Source organism: Acipenser ruthenus, chromosome 41, assembly GCF_902713425.1.
Source record: "Acipenser ruthenus chromosome 41, fAciRut3.2 maternal haplotype, whole genome shotgun sequence".
In the NCBI taxonomy this organism is placed as follows: Eukaryota; Metazoa; Chordata; class Actinopteri; order Acipenseriformes; family Acipenseridae; genus Acipenser; species Acipenser ruthenus.
This window is the reverse complement of record NC_081229.1, coordinates 2,303,133-2,321,161: the sequence shown is the minus strand read 5'-3', so window position 1 is coordinate 2,321,161 and position 18,029 is coordinate 2,303,133. Positions and strand designations below refer to the sequence as shown.

At 41.5% G+C, this 18,029-nt stretch overlaps 1 protein-coding gene across 6 annotated transcripts in view; it reads left to right on the top strand.

The window, feature by feature from the left end:
* The first annotated feature begins 1,462 nt into the window (after nt 1–1,462).
* Nucleotides 1,463–18,029, top strand: part of LOC117433627 (protein Aster-A-like) — a 36,563-nt gene continuing 19,996 nt past the window's right edge. Inside the window, exon 1 of one of the 6 annotated variants that reach the window (XM_059010773.1) lies at nt 1,463–1,569. Coding sequence is in view for 5 of the 6 variants with exons in the window: in XM_059010768.1 (XP_058866751.1) it covers nt 8,300–8,661 (362 nt within the window). In the remaining variant the exon portion in view is untranslated. Of the gene's footprint in view, nt 1,570–3,589; nt 3,844–7,837; nt 8,662–11,322; nt 11,626–18,029 lie in introns of those variants that run through there. The other 5 variants (XM_059010771.1, XM_059010768.1, XM_059010767.1 and 2 more) reach the window with 5 other exon arrangements.

Sequence of the window (18,029 nt, the reverse complement as noted above, 5' to 3'; positions counted from 1 at the left end):
TGTGCAGGGGGGGAGTCACACAGTCTGGGGAGCGCAGGGGTCCCCGAAGGTCTCCCCTGGTAAAGGCACGGCCGCGTGCTGTGCAGGGGGGAGTCACACAGTCAGGACAGCGCAGGGGTCCCTGAGGCTCTCCCCTGGTAAAGGCACGGCCGCGTGGTGTGCAGGGGGAGTCACACAGTCAGGGGAGCGCAGTGGTCCCCGAGGGTCTCCCCTGGTAAAGGCACGGCCTCGTGCTGTGCAGGGGGGAGTCACACAGTCAGGGGAGCGCATGGGTCCCCGAGGGTCTCCCCTGGTAAAGGCACGGGTGTGTGGTGTGCGGGGGGGGGGGGAGTCACACAGTCTGGGGAGCGCAGGGGTCCCCGAAGGTCTCCCCTGGTAAAGGCACGGCTGCGTGGTGTGCAGGGGGGAAGTCACACAGTCAGGGGAGCGCAGGGGTCCCCGAGGGTCTCCCCTGGTAAAGGCACGGCCGTGTAGTGTGCAGGGGGGGAGTCACACAGTCAGGGGAGCGCAGGTTCCTGGCTGTATGAAGTCACTGGTCTTCGCTTAGGATATGACAAAGGAGTGTTGCATTGCTGGTTATCTTCCAGTGTGGCCTTGTCTCCATCCTATCTCTCCATTAGACTCAAGGAGAGGCTCCCCATAATCTCGTGCCTGTATCTCTTACACAAGCACCGCTATCTCCCAGCCATGACGCTCCCCTTGGGAACAGCAAGGTCACTCAGCTCCGGCTGACAAGGTCGCACACTTCCAGGAGAGTGGAGAGAGATAAGATGTGGAGCCTGCGTGGGAGAGTTGTGGGGTTAGTCGGAGCTAAGGTTTCCACCCGCACCATTAAACCAATCTGTGAAACCTGTTCAGATATCAAACCAGATGCCGTCCTTTTCCTCTGGTAAAGATATACAATAAAATACACGTTTCTATAGCGTTTTCATCACAGAGAACTACACATTTTTTTAAATTAACAATTAAACTATTCAATTATAAAACAGACTAATATAAAATGTAATAAGACAGAGTATCAAATTCAGTTCCTCAATGCTTTTTAAGTTGAAATGTAATATCTATGTTTTCTAAATAAACCGCACCTATAACCGCGTTGCCCATAATGTGACTCTATATTAAGAAAAAAAACAAACAGGTGGCACAGAATTTCACGGGGAACTGAATTTGATAACCGGCAGTGCAACTTCTCAAACTCGAGTTAAAAATAAAAGAAAATTAATTAAAAATGTGTGACCGAGGGGCGGGATATAAAACGACGCTCGTTTTTGAAGTTAATGAAAAGATTAAGAAGATTAAAAACTGGTTGCCCAAACAAATCTTTATTTCACCGTATAGGATCAGCTTATTTTAAAACACTCGGTGTGCAGCACTGCAGCTATGTGAGGCAGTGCGTTTTGACGCGGTCTGTTTGTTTCTCAACAGATCAAGGTCATTTAGACTTTAGCACTGTGCCATCTATCTGCATATGACATCGGAGACGGTGTGTCTCCCAGCTGCAGCATAACCGCCTGCTGAGGAAAACGCCTCCAGCCAACGGACCGCCGGACATGAGCATGCAGGGTTCGGGTAAGACTCGGCTGTACAGTCTCTGTGCACCACACAGTGCGACACATTAGCTTAAAAAGAATGTTAAGTGAAAATATAGCATTAAAGTTGTATTACTGTAGTACAGTAACCTTTTATACAAACGTTACTGAGGGTTGATTTTGCGAAAAACTCGAATTGGGGACATAACAGATACATTGGAAATGGTAAAGGATTTTAAAACTGCACATTTAAGGTCGATCATTTATCGCTTTCTTTAACTCGCAGTTAAAATACTGAAAAGGAAGAAAAAAAAGGCCAGTATATTTTTAATAGAAATATAAAAGGGTTATGTTTGATTTTTAAAGAGGTTTTTCACTGAAAGATTAAAATAAAATGTTTAGAAAGAAAGAAAGAAAGAAAGAAAGAAAGAAAGAAAGAACGAAAGGTTATGCAAATTAAATATTTATGTAAAATGTGTCAAACTATTACAAACTCAATAGGTAAGGCCTATGCTGTTAATTTTCTTAGGGTACTAATTTACATATACGGATATTTTATACGTTATAGTGCTGTTTTAAAAATAAATGACAATAAAATCAATCGAATTTGTATTTAGTTAGTTTTGTACATACAAACGCAAACATTTTAATAAAACTGGCAAAGTCTTTAATAGAGATCTTTACATTCGAATGCATGACTTTAGATCACGCTGATGCGTTGCACCTTTACAGATGTTGCGTGAAGGGGGGCATATTTGTAAAATAATACATAAATATACCAAACTGTTTACAAAACAACAAAAAAACTAAACCGGCGTTTACCTGCCAAGTTATTACCGTACTAAATCTGCACCCGATCAACTGGTGAAACGTAAAAACAGTAAATAGTTATCGGTGGTACTGGTAGCCTAGTCTGGTGTTGCGCAGGTAAACTTGGTGGGAGAACACCGCGCGCGGACACGGGAGAATCCTCAACGTCGTTTGCTTTTTGGTCTCCATGGCAACTTATATTAATACGTACGGTTTCTTTCAGAAAAAGGGTGGACTTAACAAAATCTAGATTGTTTTAAATACACCACAGTTTGTAATGTCCATAAAATAGCATGTGTTCTTTCAGAAGGGGGGGCAGACGTAACCAAATAGTGTAATAACTGTATATTTTTCTTTAATTAAACATAGTGTGTACTAACTTGTAGATCAAAAATACACATGCAATATTATAAAATGACGGTATGTGTATATCATTAGTGTTTTGTGTTGCCTACCTCCCTAGTACCGATGTAGAGATGTAAATAAGACTCCCGTTGCACAGCAGTTTGATCCATTCCTGGTTTTACACCTGCTTTTTTATCTATACGCTGTGTCTAATCAAGCTCGTATTAAAACCTGGAATGGGTGAGACTGCTGCAGCATGCAACAGGAGTCTCATTTCACATCCCTGCGACGTGCAGTACACTGCATTAGTTTCTGCTATGATAGTGTTGGAAATAACCTGAAATACAACCTAAGCCCGGCAGGTGGCGCGACAGCCAAAGAAAAAAAAACAGCCATTCACCTTAGTGGATGGGAAACTGGCGACATTTAGGCTTTGACGTAGAGGAACTTTTTGCAGTACACTAAGGGAAGCTGGAGCCAACATGGCGAACTTATTGCCGTAGTTGCCGTCACGGCACAAGAGCCAGTTTTGTTTATGTATGTGTTTATTTCCAGGATTACATATCACTCCTTTGTAGCCCACCCTAAACACGCAATCCGCTCGGATTGGTGTATCACGAGTGGGCTGCTTTGACTAGAACACCGCTACTTCAGATAGGAGGGGTGGATCCGGTCAAAAAGTTTTACACGAGGGGTGTACAATTTGGGGTTACGTTTAAATAAACCCTTTTCAATACATTTAAAGATCATAAAATTGGACTTGAATTTCTAAAGGCGTCCTAAACTCAATGTTTATCCAAGGTTCCGATTAATTTCATCAGATATAATTGGTTTAAAAGTTTGGAGTTATATATTGAGCCCCCCACCCACCACCAAAGCTTTGGTAGAGTTTGTGTAAGAAAAACCGAACAGCTGCTGGGAAAGATTTGAAAAAAATAATAAATACACCTATTTATTAAATGGATTATTGTAATAACCGCAAACCAAGCGAATGATTCTAGTACCGGTGTGCTGTCGTTTAAATACGGACTAAAATGACAACAATGTTGGTGTGTTCGTATGAAAAAACCGAGTTAATTTCTACGACAGCCACTGCCAGGCTAGTTTACCAAATTGAACCGGAGGGGAATACCACAAGTGGATGTGCTTCTCGTGTGAGGTAGGGAAGAACGCGTTTAGTTTGTTTTTAAGATACGAAATCGACGCGTAAACCGTTGTGTGGTTCTTTGGGTTATTTATCTTTTAAATATCGTGGTGTGCGGGGTTTTAAAAAGTAGCGAAATTCACTTTTTTGTTTTTCTCTTGGCGCTTTTTGCAAACGCAAAATTAATTAAAAAGTTAACGCTGGGACTGACAAAGCCTGATCGCCCCAGCGTCTAGGATTGTCCAGACAACTCAACCCAGATTAAGGCAGATTTAGAGGAGGGAAAATATCCTAGTGGAGCAACAGGACACACAACCCTGCAGAATAATTGAAAAATGCCATAAAACAGTAAGATGCAATGATATCTGAAGCTTAAGAGAGTTCTCTCTTTGTATGTTCTCTAGCACATAGGGGACCTTCATAGCCAAATGAATCAAATCTGTTGCACAGTAGTAGCGCATAGAATCCATTGCATTTTGCTGGAGCGTGGCTGGCTTTCTGTTATCGGTATTGTGCTGCTGTTTGAGATAAGGGTGCTGTTTTAACCTTCCCTCGTTTGAACAGCACCGCGCTGTCAACAGCATTGGGCTTCGATTGCCTGGTTAATTAATACACAGAAATGGCACGCGCTGGCTATGTCATAAAACTGGTTTGCCTTGGGGTGCGGAGCGGAGAGAGACCGTCCCAGTGCAGCCTGGCTCTCAGGAATATTGCATTGACTAGTCGAAACGTTTGCCGTTGAATTTAGTATTTCGCAATTCAGCCCTACGGAGTAGTGGTTGAGGCATGTGATCAATCATAAGCGACTCCCTGCAACGGCCCAGGAGAGCTGAGGGTCAGTGGGTGTCCACCTGCCTCTTTACACCCCTGAGCTCACAGCTGTCCTTCCCTGGAGGGCTAGCCCTGCAGGTGTCCGTTCAAGATCACCATAGCGTGGTGATCAACTGACGCATTCCCTCCCAGATTACACGTCCACAATTTTACATATTAAGATGATCCTATTATAATCGTATCACCCCCTCCCCGCCCACAGACACCCCTGTTGATCTGTACACAAGATTGTGGAAACCACGGTGTTTGATCATCTCCTCTTACACCAGCGATGGCAGGTTTGCTCATAACAGTACTTTTAAAAACATCCTCTTCCGTATGACCGAAACGAAACGGGGAACCAAAAACCGAGCACGTGTGCTGTTGCGAAGTGCAGGCAAGCATAACGCTGCCAAGCCTTCGTTGCTGTGATTTTATTTGGATGTATTTGTATGTGTGCTTCCTAATTCCACGTTGCTGTTTTGCGTTGTTCTACTTGAGTGTTGGCGTTATTGAACAGCCCTCTGCTGGGGTCACAGTATCTCTTGTCTTTGACGTTTCTGCGTTGCTTGCCCTGCAGTTTTCGCAAGTCAATGTTGCGCAAATTCTGAATCGGCCTGTGTGAATCTGCAGGGTGTTAGGCGTGTTCTCAATTTGATATTCAACAAGCAGTCCTGTAAATTCGTTTGCATTCAGCTTTGTTTAGTGTTTACTTGGGGTGTAATGTAGATTATTACTAATCAGTCATTTAGCAGACGCTTTTCTCCAAAGGGATTTACAGAGACTAGGGGGGTGAGTTATGCATCAACAGCTGCTGCTGCAGAGTCGCTTCCAATAGGACCTCGTTTGTTTTACGTCTCATCCTGAAGGACGGAGCAGATGGAGGTGAAGTGACTTGCTCAGGGTCGCACAGATTGCAGTGTGTTGTCGCTACAAGGACTGAAAAGGATTTTTACTAAAGGTACAGTCAGATGCATTTCGGTAGTTTAGGTTTGAAATTCACTGTCTCACTCCAGGGAAATATATAACAAGAGATTAAATGTGTTAACAGGTTTTCTATTGAAGTGACAGTAAAATGGATTCACTGTCACTTTAGATCAACGGTCATCTCAGAAGTTGACATATTGATAAGACCTTTAGGGGCACACAGTCATATGAGTTCCAGCATAGCCTTAAAAAAAAAACATTGACTTCCTTGAAACAGATCAGTCAAGCTGTGCAGTTTTATCCAGACGTGTGTTTTCGTACAGACGTCAACATCTTAAACTCGCACATTCCCAACCAGATTATAACTAGCTGATTTAGAATAAGACTTGGAATGGAAACAATCGCCTTTTGTTACCGTATTGAGAAGGAAATTACTCATTAACCACATCGAATGCGATTGGAAAAACGCTTTTTTAATGCTGAATACAATCATTGTGTTCTGTAGACTTGCATGCCTGTTTTTTTGTGTATAGGAAATAAATCACTAGGCTACCTAGATTAAAGATCTTTGGCATGTTTGTAAAGCCATTGCACCTCTTTATACAAAATGAATGTACAAACACTATCGTGTCAATGTTAGTTTAACAAACGTCCTATACCAAATATGAACAGCAATACTTGTGATTCAGTCCTTTTAAGGGCATGCTTAAGGCAAATTATTATTATTTGTTTATTTAGCAGACGCCTTTATCCAAGGCGACTTACAGAGACTAGGGTGTGTGAACTATGCATCAGCTGCAGAGTCACTTACAACTACGTCTCACCCAAAAGACGGAGCACAAGGAGGTTCAGTGACTTGCACAGAGTCACACAATGAGTCAGTGGCAGAGGTGGGATTTGAACCGGGGACCTCCAGGTTACAAGCCCTTTTCTTTAACCACTGGACCACACAGCCTCCTTTAAAATATGAATGCAAGCCAACAGTTATTTATTTATTTATTTATTTTTTGACAAACCCAGGACTGGAACACCAGTCCTGTTGTCAATTCAACGCTTGTCTTCTTTCTATTCCTTAAGGATATTATCTTCAAGTATTGCTCATCCTTGTTAGACAGCTTTTTGGGTCTTCCAGTCCTGGGTTTGTCAATTACAGGTGATGTTTCTCTCTACTTGTTGATTGTGCTTCGGATACCACACCTTGAAAATCGAGCGATGCAAGCTATTTCACTCAATGTGTTTCCTTCTTTATGCAAGGTTGTTATAATAGTAGAAAACACTAGTGGAGGCTTTGAGTAAATTGTTGATGCTCATAATGCATCTGAGTAGAAAAATGCAACATGTCTAAGACTTTTGCACAGCAGTGTGTACATATGCATGTAACAATTTACAGGTTTGCAGATTTTTAGAGAAATGCTTTTCAACTTCAAGCACTGACTTTAGCGCAAGTTAATGTGTCATCTTTTCTGAGTTTGTTAGTCCACCCGGCTGTTTTTCCACATTTCGTTTTGCTTTCATCTAGGACAGCGCTGGTCCGCCTGTCCCAAAACATGCTGAGGACAGCTCATCGGTGACCCAGTTTAGCTGACATGACCGTTTCATGGCAACTGTATGACAGTTCGAACTGTCTCCAAAATATGATTCCAAATATGCAAACGTTTTAAAAATACCGCTTTGATTTCAAAATACATTTCAAGTTAAAATAAGCAACCCTTCATGGCAACATGATACACTTAAGAAAGATCTAGGTGGGGTTGGGATATGCATAAGAGAAAAACTGACAAATTAAAAAATGTGACATGAAATACTACTGTACTACTATTATGGCTTCCAGTAGATTAATTTTGCGATATTATTTTGTAGTTTTATTTCATTTACATGATGTGAAATTATAGATCTAAATTATGTTGATCTATTTTCATCATCCTAAAATTCTAGGTGATGCAAAACCTTTGACCCTAGCTGTAGGGTGACCGTGTTTCAGTTTTCTAATTTTACTCTCCAAAATAACCGCTGGTGATGCAACATCTGTTTCTCCTTGCAGTTCTCGGACACATCTGGCCTCTTCCTTCTTGTTTGGATGCAGTTTTCTCAAAAGGAGGGAAACACATTCTGCTGCTTGTGGCAATGGCATGACCTAAAACATCTAGTTTCTGCTGTTGAAAAATCAGGAGGATCTAAATCACGGTGTTTACTTGAAGGTCTGAATTACTGCCCTTTTTTTTTTTTTTTTGATTCCCAAACAGGTTTCCTTATTTTCTTATCCTAAAGGTAATCTGCGGAGGTAACACGGTTCTGCTGTAAGATTAATCTGCTCATTTATATAACTGCAAACTACCTGTAACAGAACAGTGTTCTGCAGCAACTGTTCTGTGGTGGTGGAGATGGAAAACTCTAGATCTTCTGGATCCATACGAATCACCTGTTAAAACCTGACAAAGAAGACTCTAGAAGAGGCAGTGGCTGCCACGCGCAGTATTCAGCAAACAGAAAATGTGTCTGGAACCATTCTAGAATGTTCCTGGAGTGTTCCAAAACTCTCAACCTTCAAACTGTTGCCTTTTTTTAGTTTTGGGGGAAAATCAACACTATCTTGGCTGGCAGCAATTAACACTAACCTGCACAGCATTTTAACCCCGTCTTCAGATATTCCCAATCAAAAGAAACAACGTTCCCGGCCAAGAACACAGACCGAAAAAAAAAAAAAAAAACACATTCACTTCACCAAACCCATACAATGGCCTGGCCTGTCCCGATCCCGTCTCTAAAAGTCCTCCCCCCCACCTCGGACTCTGACAGCTGGTCCCGCTCCTCCACCCCCAGCTTCAAGCGCCGCCGCAGGGCTCCGCACCGGGACTGGGGGCTGAAATCGAAGGCTGAACCAGTGAACCTGCTGCTGTCGCCCCCGGAGACCCTCCCTCCACCCCTGACCCTCCTCCAGCCCCCCTCTGTCGAGATCAGCCCCTCGAGTGACGAGGAGGCCCTGCCCTGGTCCTCCTGCTCCACCCCCAGCGCCTCCCCGCGCCGACAGAGTTTCCTGCTCAGGAAGTGGCTGCAGCGGGACCGCAGGGACAGAGGCAGGGGGAGCGATGACTGCAGGTTGGTGCTGCTGCTTCAGTCCCACTTATTTGTAATGCAATGCAGTATAATACAGTATAAAGCAATACCATACAATTCAATACACTACAGTACAACACAATGCACATTTCTATAGCGCCTTTATCTCACAGATCCCAATGGGCTCTCTCTCTCTCTCTCTCACACACATGTTTGCATTCCTGTATTTGTGGGGTCTCCTCATTGACTCTCATTATATTTTTATTTACTATTTCTAACTTCAGTCAGGTAAAACTCCACACAGGGTGAAAGTCGACAACAAACTAAATATTTTGGCACTTTTTATTTTTTTTTTTTTTTTTTTTTTAAGGCAGTTTAGTTCTCAGGGCTTCTGAAAAGCTGCAGATTTCAAATTACTTATAGAATGTTTATAGAATCTTCCACTGTTTTAAGAGCTGAAAACAAGGAAAAGGGTCTAATTAAGCAAATTATTAGTTCAATGAAGAGTTTAGTTAAGTCACTGAGAGCTCAGTTGGAATGAACCCCTGTCTCTGCTGGTTGTCCCCAGGACAGGACAGCCCTGTTGTAAGCTATGCTCAACGGAAACGTTTAGTGTGGTTAGATATGGTTCTATATATAAATCTATGGGGGGAGGATCTAACTTTTCCACATGTTATGAGAACGTCTTTCTGCTGGAACCTGAGAGGCTTCACATCACGAGACGCTGCTGTTCTCCTTCTTAAAGGCGCAGCAGTCCAGGCTGCTTGCAATAAGTTAACACGTAGTGTCTCTTACTGTTACCAGAAATCATCTTGTTCTATAAAGGTCAGCTTCTTCTACATAAGAGATGTCCTACTAGATGGGTTGATTTCTCGTAAGTGAAGTCTTTCTAGTTTTCCTGACTGTTGTCACTTTGACGCTTGCCACAGCACTGGACGTTCATTTATACGATCCTGTTATTGTCTGCAAGGCGGGCAGTAGGTAGGGTTGCCACAAAACTAGGTCTCCCGGAACCTGGTTTCAAGACACTGTTCCTGAAAAGTCTCAATGTCCTGTCTCAATGTTCCCTCTGCTTTTAAATGCACGATATCTCCTCCAGATCGCATTTAGAGCTACGTAGCATTAAAGGCTGGCCCCCAGCCTTCGCTGTATTCCTCAGTGCTACAGTGGGGATATAAAACTGTTAATTCATTTTCCTGCATGGCAATAATCCGGGATTGAGCGACGCTCCGCATTATCCCCCCCAGTCTTTCATCTCTCTAATATGTCCGAGCTCGCACTGCGCCGGCAGCCCTAAACAGATTACGTTTTCAGTTCAGCGGGGATCAGATTTGTTTGTGGTTTATTACATGCTGTAATCCCTCGCACTGCTCTTGTCTCTCTGAGGGATTGGGGCACAATACAGATAGCTGAATATATTACTTTTATATGTACAGTAGTTTCAGGCACCATTTACTGGGCATCCTCATCAAGCATTCCTGTTGGGCGATGATCTGTTTAATTTTTTTTTTCCTCCTGAAAAAAGGCTCTGCAGGTAAAGTTTATCATTTAAAGGCAGAAAACAAGAAAAAACAGAGTAGTGCATTGTAGAAGTTAAAATGCAACATGGCTTTTGTATTAAACGGGTCAAATTTGCAATTGGCTTAAAAGCACTGGAATTCCAATGCACAGTGTGTCGAGGTTTATTTAGGGTTTCCATATGACTCCATGGACATTAGGAGAGGTCAGGCTTTTCAGCTCCCATTGCAATGCATTCTGGGAAGTGTAGTTCTACTGTGAAAGGTACCGGAGACAGGTCAAGTGTACCAGAATGCATTGGGGTGCGAGCTGAAAAGCCTGAACTGTCCCAAACTGTCCCAGTGTACACAGAGTCCTATGGTATCAAACTCTCAAGGACAGATAATCTTGGAAGGTCCACATTTCCCTCGTGTGATCTGCGGTAGGAGAGATAGACCAGACCAGGGCTGATATGCAGGCGTCAGAAACCCAGAGTATTTACATAACACACAAAGTGATTTACATAAACTCCACAGCACAGGGAAATGGGGAAGAAGGAGCGGGAACTTGCGTCAGTAAACAGAGGCTTTAAATAACATTGTCTTTGCATTTAACATTGTTATGAAAGCTTATTTTTGGTGCAAGGCCTAGGCAAAGCGAATCTTTGTACTGTTGCTTGGTTTTTATAGACTCTGATTAGCACTAATCTGTGAAGCTAGTAGTATCAATTCACTTCTGCATGTCCAAACGGAACGGGGGCTGATAAAAGTTTAAACTCTCCTTCAGAAATCCTCTATGCGTCCAATAGGAAACATTGATCCTATTACTACTATAGTACAGACAACTGATTCATACTGTGCGTCTGTTGCAGTAATAATCATATTCAATTCATATCGCAATGCAGCACAGCAAAATACACTGCTGCATATTTTTGTAAGGCACGCATCCTTGACTTTAATAATCCTGAAGTATTGCACATGCCCAGTAAATGTGTGTGTGTGTGTGTGGTGTATATATATATATATATATATATATATATATATATATATATATATATATATATAGTTTTTTTTAAGTGTTCGTTTTCAGCAGTTTTAATCAGCGGCCCAGTGTTTTTCCAAGTAGCAATACAGTTTCAAGTGCGGGTGACTGTGGCTTGCTTTCTGCAATGCCAGCCTTGGCCAGTAGGTGGCGGTGCATGTGGAGATTGGGTGGCTGACTTGTTTTAGCAAACCTCCAGGCTGTGTTAAGACCTGGCTCTTGAGTTAACAGTACTGAGAGAGGAGGGCCGACCGGCGGCTTCCATTCCTCACACCGCAACGCGAAACGGGGGGCTCGCCGTTGACTTTTATTTATTGAATGCAGTATTGTTGTTGTTTTTATGAAACAAGGGGATGCGTCTCAAATAAAGACTTTTACATCACATCCGCTTAAAAAAGACGAAGACGTTAGAACAAAAGCCAAAATACTGGAATCGGGCTAAATCGTAAACCTCCATGACATGTTCGAGTAAGTAGTATTTTTTTTTATTTTATATATATTTTTTCACCGGTGCATGAGAATAAATCCCGTTATTTGCTGTGTTTTGGCAGTGGTGTAGAAACTAGGTGGGTATTTACATGTTTGTATGGTGATAATGTTCTGAATTGCTTTGGGTGCATTTGAAAACGTGAGCAGAATTCAGATATATTTTTTTTTAGTATCTGTAGCCGACAAAGGGGGGGTTTGTTTGAATTCGGTGCTATTTATTTATTTATTTATTTATTTTGTTTTAAATTAAACATATTCACGGTAGCGTTTGGTGTTTCAATGAAAGAAACTGTAGCAAATTAAAATAAGTAAATAAACTATTGCTTTCTGGTTTCATTTGTAACTACGTTGTTGCTTAGAGTCACTAGACAAGTCCCGTAGAACAAAAACGACGCAAAGAAAACTGACGCTTTTGTAACTTCCCATATTATCGTTGTCTGAAAAATCATTGTGTTTCTAAATAACCACGTCTTTATTATCCAGCGGCTATCTGTTATCCATCAATCGCTGTTCGGGGCTTTGTTTCATTGTGTTTTGCCTATACGCCGGTATTTGTTGTTGTACAAATTCTGAAGTATTGTTATTACTGTCTGTCTGAGGAAAACAAATGTAGATGCTTTAAGTCTGTAGTTAAATTTTAAAATAAAACTGAACAAAAAAATGAAATGCTTTTGGACCAGATGACATTGCCTGTATGTAACTTGTAAACGCGCTTGCGTGCGGGTTTAATAATTAAGTTTTTATTATTTATGTATGTATTATTTATTTATTTATTTTTTTCTTTTAAGAAACGTTATATTTGAGAGCCATTAAAAAATAACATGAACGTTGTCAGTCAGTCAGTGCTGGAACTAGATCTCCATTCTTAGTCCATTGTCATTTTTGGTTTCGTTTTATCGATTCGATAGAAAACACTAAAGGGCTGATTTTGTTAACGTTTTAAAAAAAGACATACAGAATGGTTTTTTATTGTTTGTTGTAGGTTTGGTTGTCTTACGTCTTAATTCTTGTCTTTTTTAAAAAAAAAATTTTTCACCGGATGCTCGTGAAAAAAGGATGCTAATTTTAAGGTGGAGTGATTGAGTTCCCATTGTCCTACATATTACAAACAGAATTTAACACAGTAAAAACACTGTCATCTAAGTTATTTCTAAGAGGTTGGTGACCGATAAGTTGTGCTTTAGTTAAAAAAAAAAAAAAAATGCTATTGTACTAACTGGCTATAGTGCTATAGAAATATCTGACTACCTTAAATAATGCCAACAATATAGTTACACAACAAACCCACTATATTTCATTATGTAACACCTTTGCAACTGTGTAAGCCAACAGCTTTTTAATGTGTTCATTTTAATAATTCATATTTAACCCATTACACAGAGTTCAAGAACGGGTTAGTTAGGAACAGCATCAAATCAAGCCCAGAGAAATCCCATTTAATTGTCTTTTAGACTGCACATGAATGACGATACAAAGGAAGATGTATTTTCACAGTTCTGCTGTTTAGGGAAAACCTGTTTTTTTTAGGAAGTGGAATGTTAATTATGACATCACAATAGAAACTTTGTTAATGGAAATTGCATCACAAATTATTATTATTATTTGTTTATTTACAGAGACTAGGGTGTGTGAACGATGCATCAGCTGCAGAGTCACTTACAACTACGTCTCACCCGAAAGACGGAGCACAAGGAGGTTAAGTGACTTGCTCAGGGTCACACAATGAGTCAGTGGCTGAGGTGGGATTTGAACTGGGGACCTCCTGGTTACAAGCCCTTTTCTTTAACCACTGGACCACACAGTAGAATCTGGTGCAAAATCAAATCAAAATCTTACACCTGTATGCTGACAGATACTTTGCAGTCTTTTTTTGTCCTAAATGCTACTGTGCAAGAAACAGATGGTAATAGTTGTTTAGAATCTAAACATTTTCCAAGGATTTGTCCCAAACGTTTAACTGTTCTCCGTGATATGCATGTGGAACGGGCAGTGTTGTGTCATACACTGCTTTGAGGGATTCTGTCCTGTCCCCTGTCCGTGAGATGGACCGGGGACAGAACAAACACACACGAATGCTGCGGAGCCTGGCTGTTTTGCACAGCGGTTAAGGTGTTCGCGTGTTTACCGGTTCACGGTCAGCCTCTGCCCTGCATGCCAAGTTATATAGAGGTGAGCCGCAGCGTTTCTACAGTGAGATGTGTGCAGTGTCACTTACTCAGTATTGAGTCCAGCTCTTTTCTGTATACTGTCAGTGACGAGACAGGTCTCAATAAACTAAACAGTCCCTTTGTTACCATAACAGGTCCTCTGAGTGAAACTGCTAGAAGATAGGCGTCTCCTGGCCATCCTGGCCCAAAACTTTCATATCCTAGAATTATAGATAGACATTAATAAAAAAAAAAAAATGTATGGACAAAATTTAGATCTTTTATTTACCATCACGGTAATCAAAGATACTACAAAATGATATTGCAAAAGTCTCCCGGAAGCCTAGATTTTGAAATGTCGCATTTTTAAATTTGGCAGTGTTTTTTTGTGTGTGAAGTATATGGGAAAACTACTTGGCAGTTAACATTCAATATGTTAACCTAAACATTATTCGGCAGGTTTCATTCTAATGACTTAATTCTATAGGCTGATGCAAAACTTTTGGCCATTGCTTACAATGGATTAAGATCATTAGTGTTTTAGTGCCATGACAGGGTGCATGCAGGGCCCTAAATTGTCAATATAAGCATGAGCGCGATCATTTTTGAAGATGCCATGGCCGCTATAAAAAAAGATTTTCGTGCAATTCTGCTTTAAATTAGTATATAAAGCTATTACATTAACCAAGGACGGAAACAACAAACTGTACAAAATAATGCTTTTAAATCCTGTTTGTTGTGTACATCCATTCGTTGTACAGGGGATCTCCAATATGCGGTTTTGAAACTTGGGAAATGTAATTTGAAGATGCAAGCTCTCTCTTTTAAAAAATAAATAAATAAAAATAAAGCCTTTCAATGTCATTTTAAATGGTTTTATAAAACCTCCTCATGTTTTCTCGTCCGTTAAAACATGCAGCTGTTCCTCAGTAGGCAGGCATCTGCAGCGGTTGCCTTTATCGTGGGTCGAGGGTGTTTCAGCTGTTATCTAGGGGCTGCAGGGCTGGGAAAGGGGGTGTAATGATACTGCTGTGCATCTCCAGTCCACCTAAGAGGTGCACGCTGCAGAAAGGCTGCCCTTGAAAGTGGTCACTGTAGTTAATAGGCTGTTAACCCTTGCTTGACCAGCAGGCCTGTGACTGAGTCCCGAACACAATTCTACACTAAATTATAATCTATTTCTATGTATTAACCAGAGCTGAGGTCAATGTATAATTACTTTTACAGCAGCATTGTTTGCTGAAATTAAAATAACAAGGATATTTTGTTCAATTACAGCTAATTATGCTGCAGTAATTAGAATTGGTATGCTAGGCCATCATGCAACATTCTCGCCTTGCAGACCCTTTTAAGATTATCCGTCCTTTGAAACCTGGTCCTCGCGGCGCAGGAGAGGCGTTCTGGTTCTGAAATGTTCTGTCAAGAGACGGTGAAGTGGTGGATGGTACCATCTCGCTGTTTTGCGAGTTTGCCAGTTCACTGGTTTCTGATTGACACGAAATAATACAGCACTGAAGCGGTATGAGCCGTCGCTGTGGTTACTGATTTGTTTAGCCAGGTTTTGAGCTGCCTGGTTGGCAGCTGAAGATGACAGCAGCTTTAGTCTGTGGGAGAACACGGAGAGCGAGAGAAGAAAAAGTCTTTCTTTCTTTTTTAGATCTTTCAAGGACAAGTGACCCGCTGTGTGTTTTGTAAATGTGTGTTCAGTGAAGCATTGCAAATAAATTAAACAGGCAAAAACAACAAACTAATTGGTGGAATGGGTTTCAGATTATTATTATTTCTTTCTTAGCAGCCGCCCTTATCCAGGGCGACTTACAATTGTTGCAAGATATCACATTATTCTTTACATACAATTACCCATTTATACAGTTGGGTTTTTTTACTGGAGCAATCTAGGTAAAGTACCTTGCTCAAGGGTACAGCAGCCGTGTCCCCTACCAGGGATTGAACCCACAACTCTCCGGTCAAGAGTCCAGAGCCCTAACCACTACTCCACACTGCTGCCCATGGGAGGTGGGGGTGAGTGGTCACTGGCTTCAAATCGTCATTCGGGCTGTGTTTTATTATTTTTTTTACTCTTATTTCAGTCTAAAGTAGGTATTTCAATATATACAGAACAAAATGTAGCCTTGTCACATTCAAAATCAGAAACATCCGCTACAGAGCTCCTTGGCATGAAGAGGCCGTGGGTTTGGATCGGATCGGATGACCCCTACTGACCTTCCGCTCTCCCGAGCTACGTTGAGGAGGCATGATCTGACATTCTAAATTGGGTAGAAAAACAGCGACTGACGAGAGACTGCACTGAAAAAAAAAATATATATGATGGTGAGAATTTGATCTCGGCCTCTTATTCCTCATGATAAATGAAGACTTGAGATGCGGCTGGCTGTGTTTCAGAAATCGGTTGCCCAAGGTTATTTTCCTCAACCCCCCCCCCCCCACCCCCCCTCAACTCTCTCAATTCAAACCTATTTCTGGGGATGAGCCGCAGTGGAAGGTGACCAACAGATTGGATTTCTGCTTGTTGCTTCCTGTTTGTAATCTAGCTGCTTCGTGGGAACTGAACCCTTTTTATTATTTCTATAAAGGAAATGCGACAGTAATAATGCCACTGCGTTCAGGGCTAAATTTATCTTGACGTTGCCTTTTTTAAAATGCAGCTTAACACAGTGAGAGGGAGGGTAATGAAGTGGAATACAGTTACATGCATACTTTTATTTATTATATTTTTTTTTTTAAAGAAAGTTAATCTAAAGCCCCGTTCACACTGGCATGCTCTACCCGGGACAGAACCTTTCCGGGTCAGGACCTGGTGACATGCGGGTCAGGTACTTGATTTCACACTGCTTTTGATAAAGCAGGGCCAGCCTGGGTGACAGACGCAAGCGCACGACGAGCGGATCAAATCGATACCCAATCGCTTCTGCTTTAAGTCGATTGGGGAACAGGACTGGGGATCTCCAGCCTACCTCCTCGCTCGGTTCAGGAAACCCGAGTCGGTTCATGTCTTAGTTACTGGCTGAATAGAAATGGGTTGACTCTGCATTGTGTGATGCTGTAACCCTACCTCCTGATTTTCCATGCTTTGCGTGCGTGTCTGTTGATCGTACAGCCAGCCCCTGCCAATGAAGAGCCTGGCGCAGAGTCAGCACGCTGAGTCCTGCTGGTTTTGTTCAGCTGGGGTCATGTTCTCATCCCTTCCCATCGCCTACATAAACAGATCAGACACAGTGAAACCAAATGCACCCCAGTGTTCACTCCGACCTTCAGGATTTCAAGCACATCATGAATGGTCCAAATGATAATGAAAGCTTAATGAGCATTGATCACAGTGCAAGGATTTATGTCTCCTTGTGGTAATTAGTGCGCAGGTGTAGTAATCCAATGATAGACAGACAACAAAGTACGGGTCAAACAGTTTCTTTAATTTGTAATCCAATGGTCTGATGACCAAGCAGAAAATAATAGAGCTTGCAATACACATAAGATGCAGGTCAAATACATTATGGAGCAGCTTGAATGTGTTGAGAACTTCAAGCTACAGATGTAGCCTCAATAACTAGGGATGAATGGAGATCATTGCTTAACATGATGTGTCGACGCATACCTCTATTACATTTGTATCAGGATACAACACCAAAGACACCATGTGGCTCATTGCAAATCACCATGTAGTTCTTGAATAAAGAATAAGTGTGTTTTACTGTACAGTGGGTATGAATGCATACTCTCCCTATCATTTAATTAGTCTCATCATTCAATGATCATCTGATCTTATAAGTAGCCTCTTGGGTCCATGCATGGCGATGCATTTTATACTTCAACCTGCATTCAGTGTAGCGATGCAGGATCGCGACATTAGTGCATCGTTAGTTACACCCCTATTAAAGAAAAAAAAAAAAACAGCAGATTAGATTATAAATTTAAGGGTGTTCGTTTCTGTTCCATTTTCATAAACGTTTTAACATGTTGGGAATGTTTTAAAAGCCATCAGAAGTAGCCCGTCCGTTTTAAAATTGGATTTGTGTGTGAGAGACTGTGAACAAATACTGAATATAAAAAAAAATGGGCCAACGCTGGATAATTAAAACTATCTTAACACACCTCTGCGTGTTTTTTTGACGCTGGTTAATCGGGCAAAGACTAACGTTTGAATTTTACAGCAATAATACAAGTACTGTTTGCAAAGAAAGCCCTTTCTATATTTCATATTCCGCACACGGCTGCTGT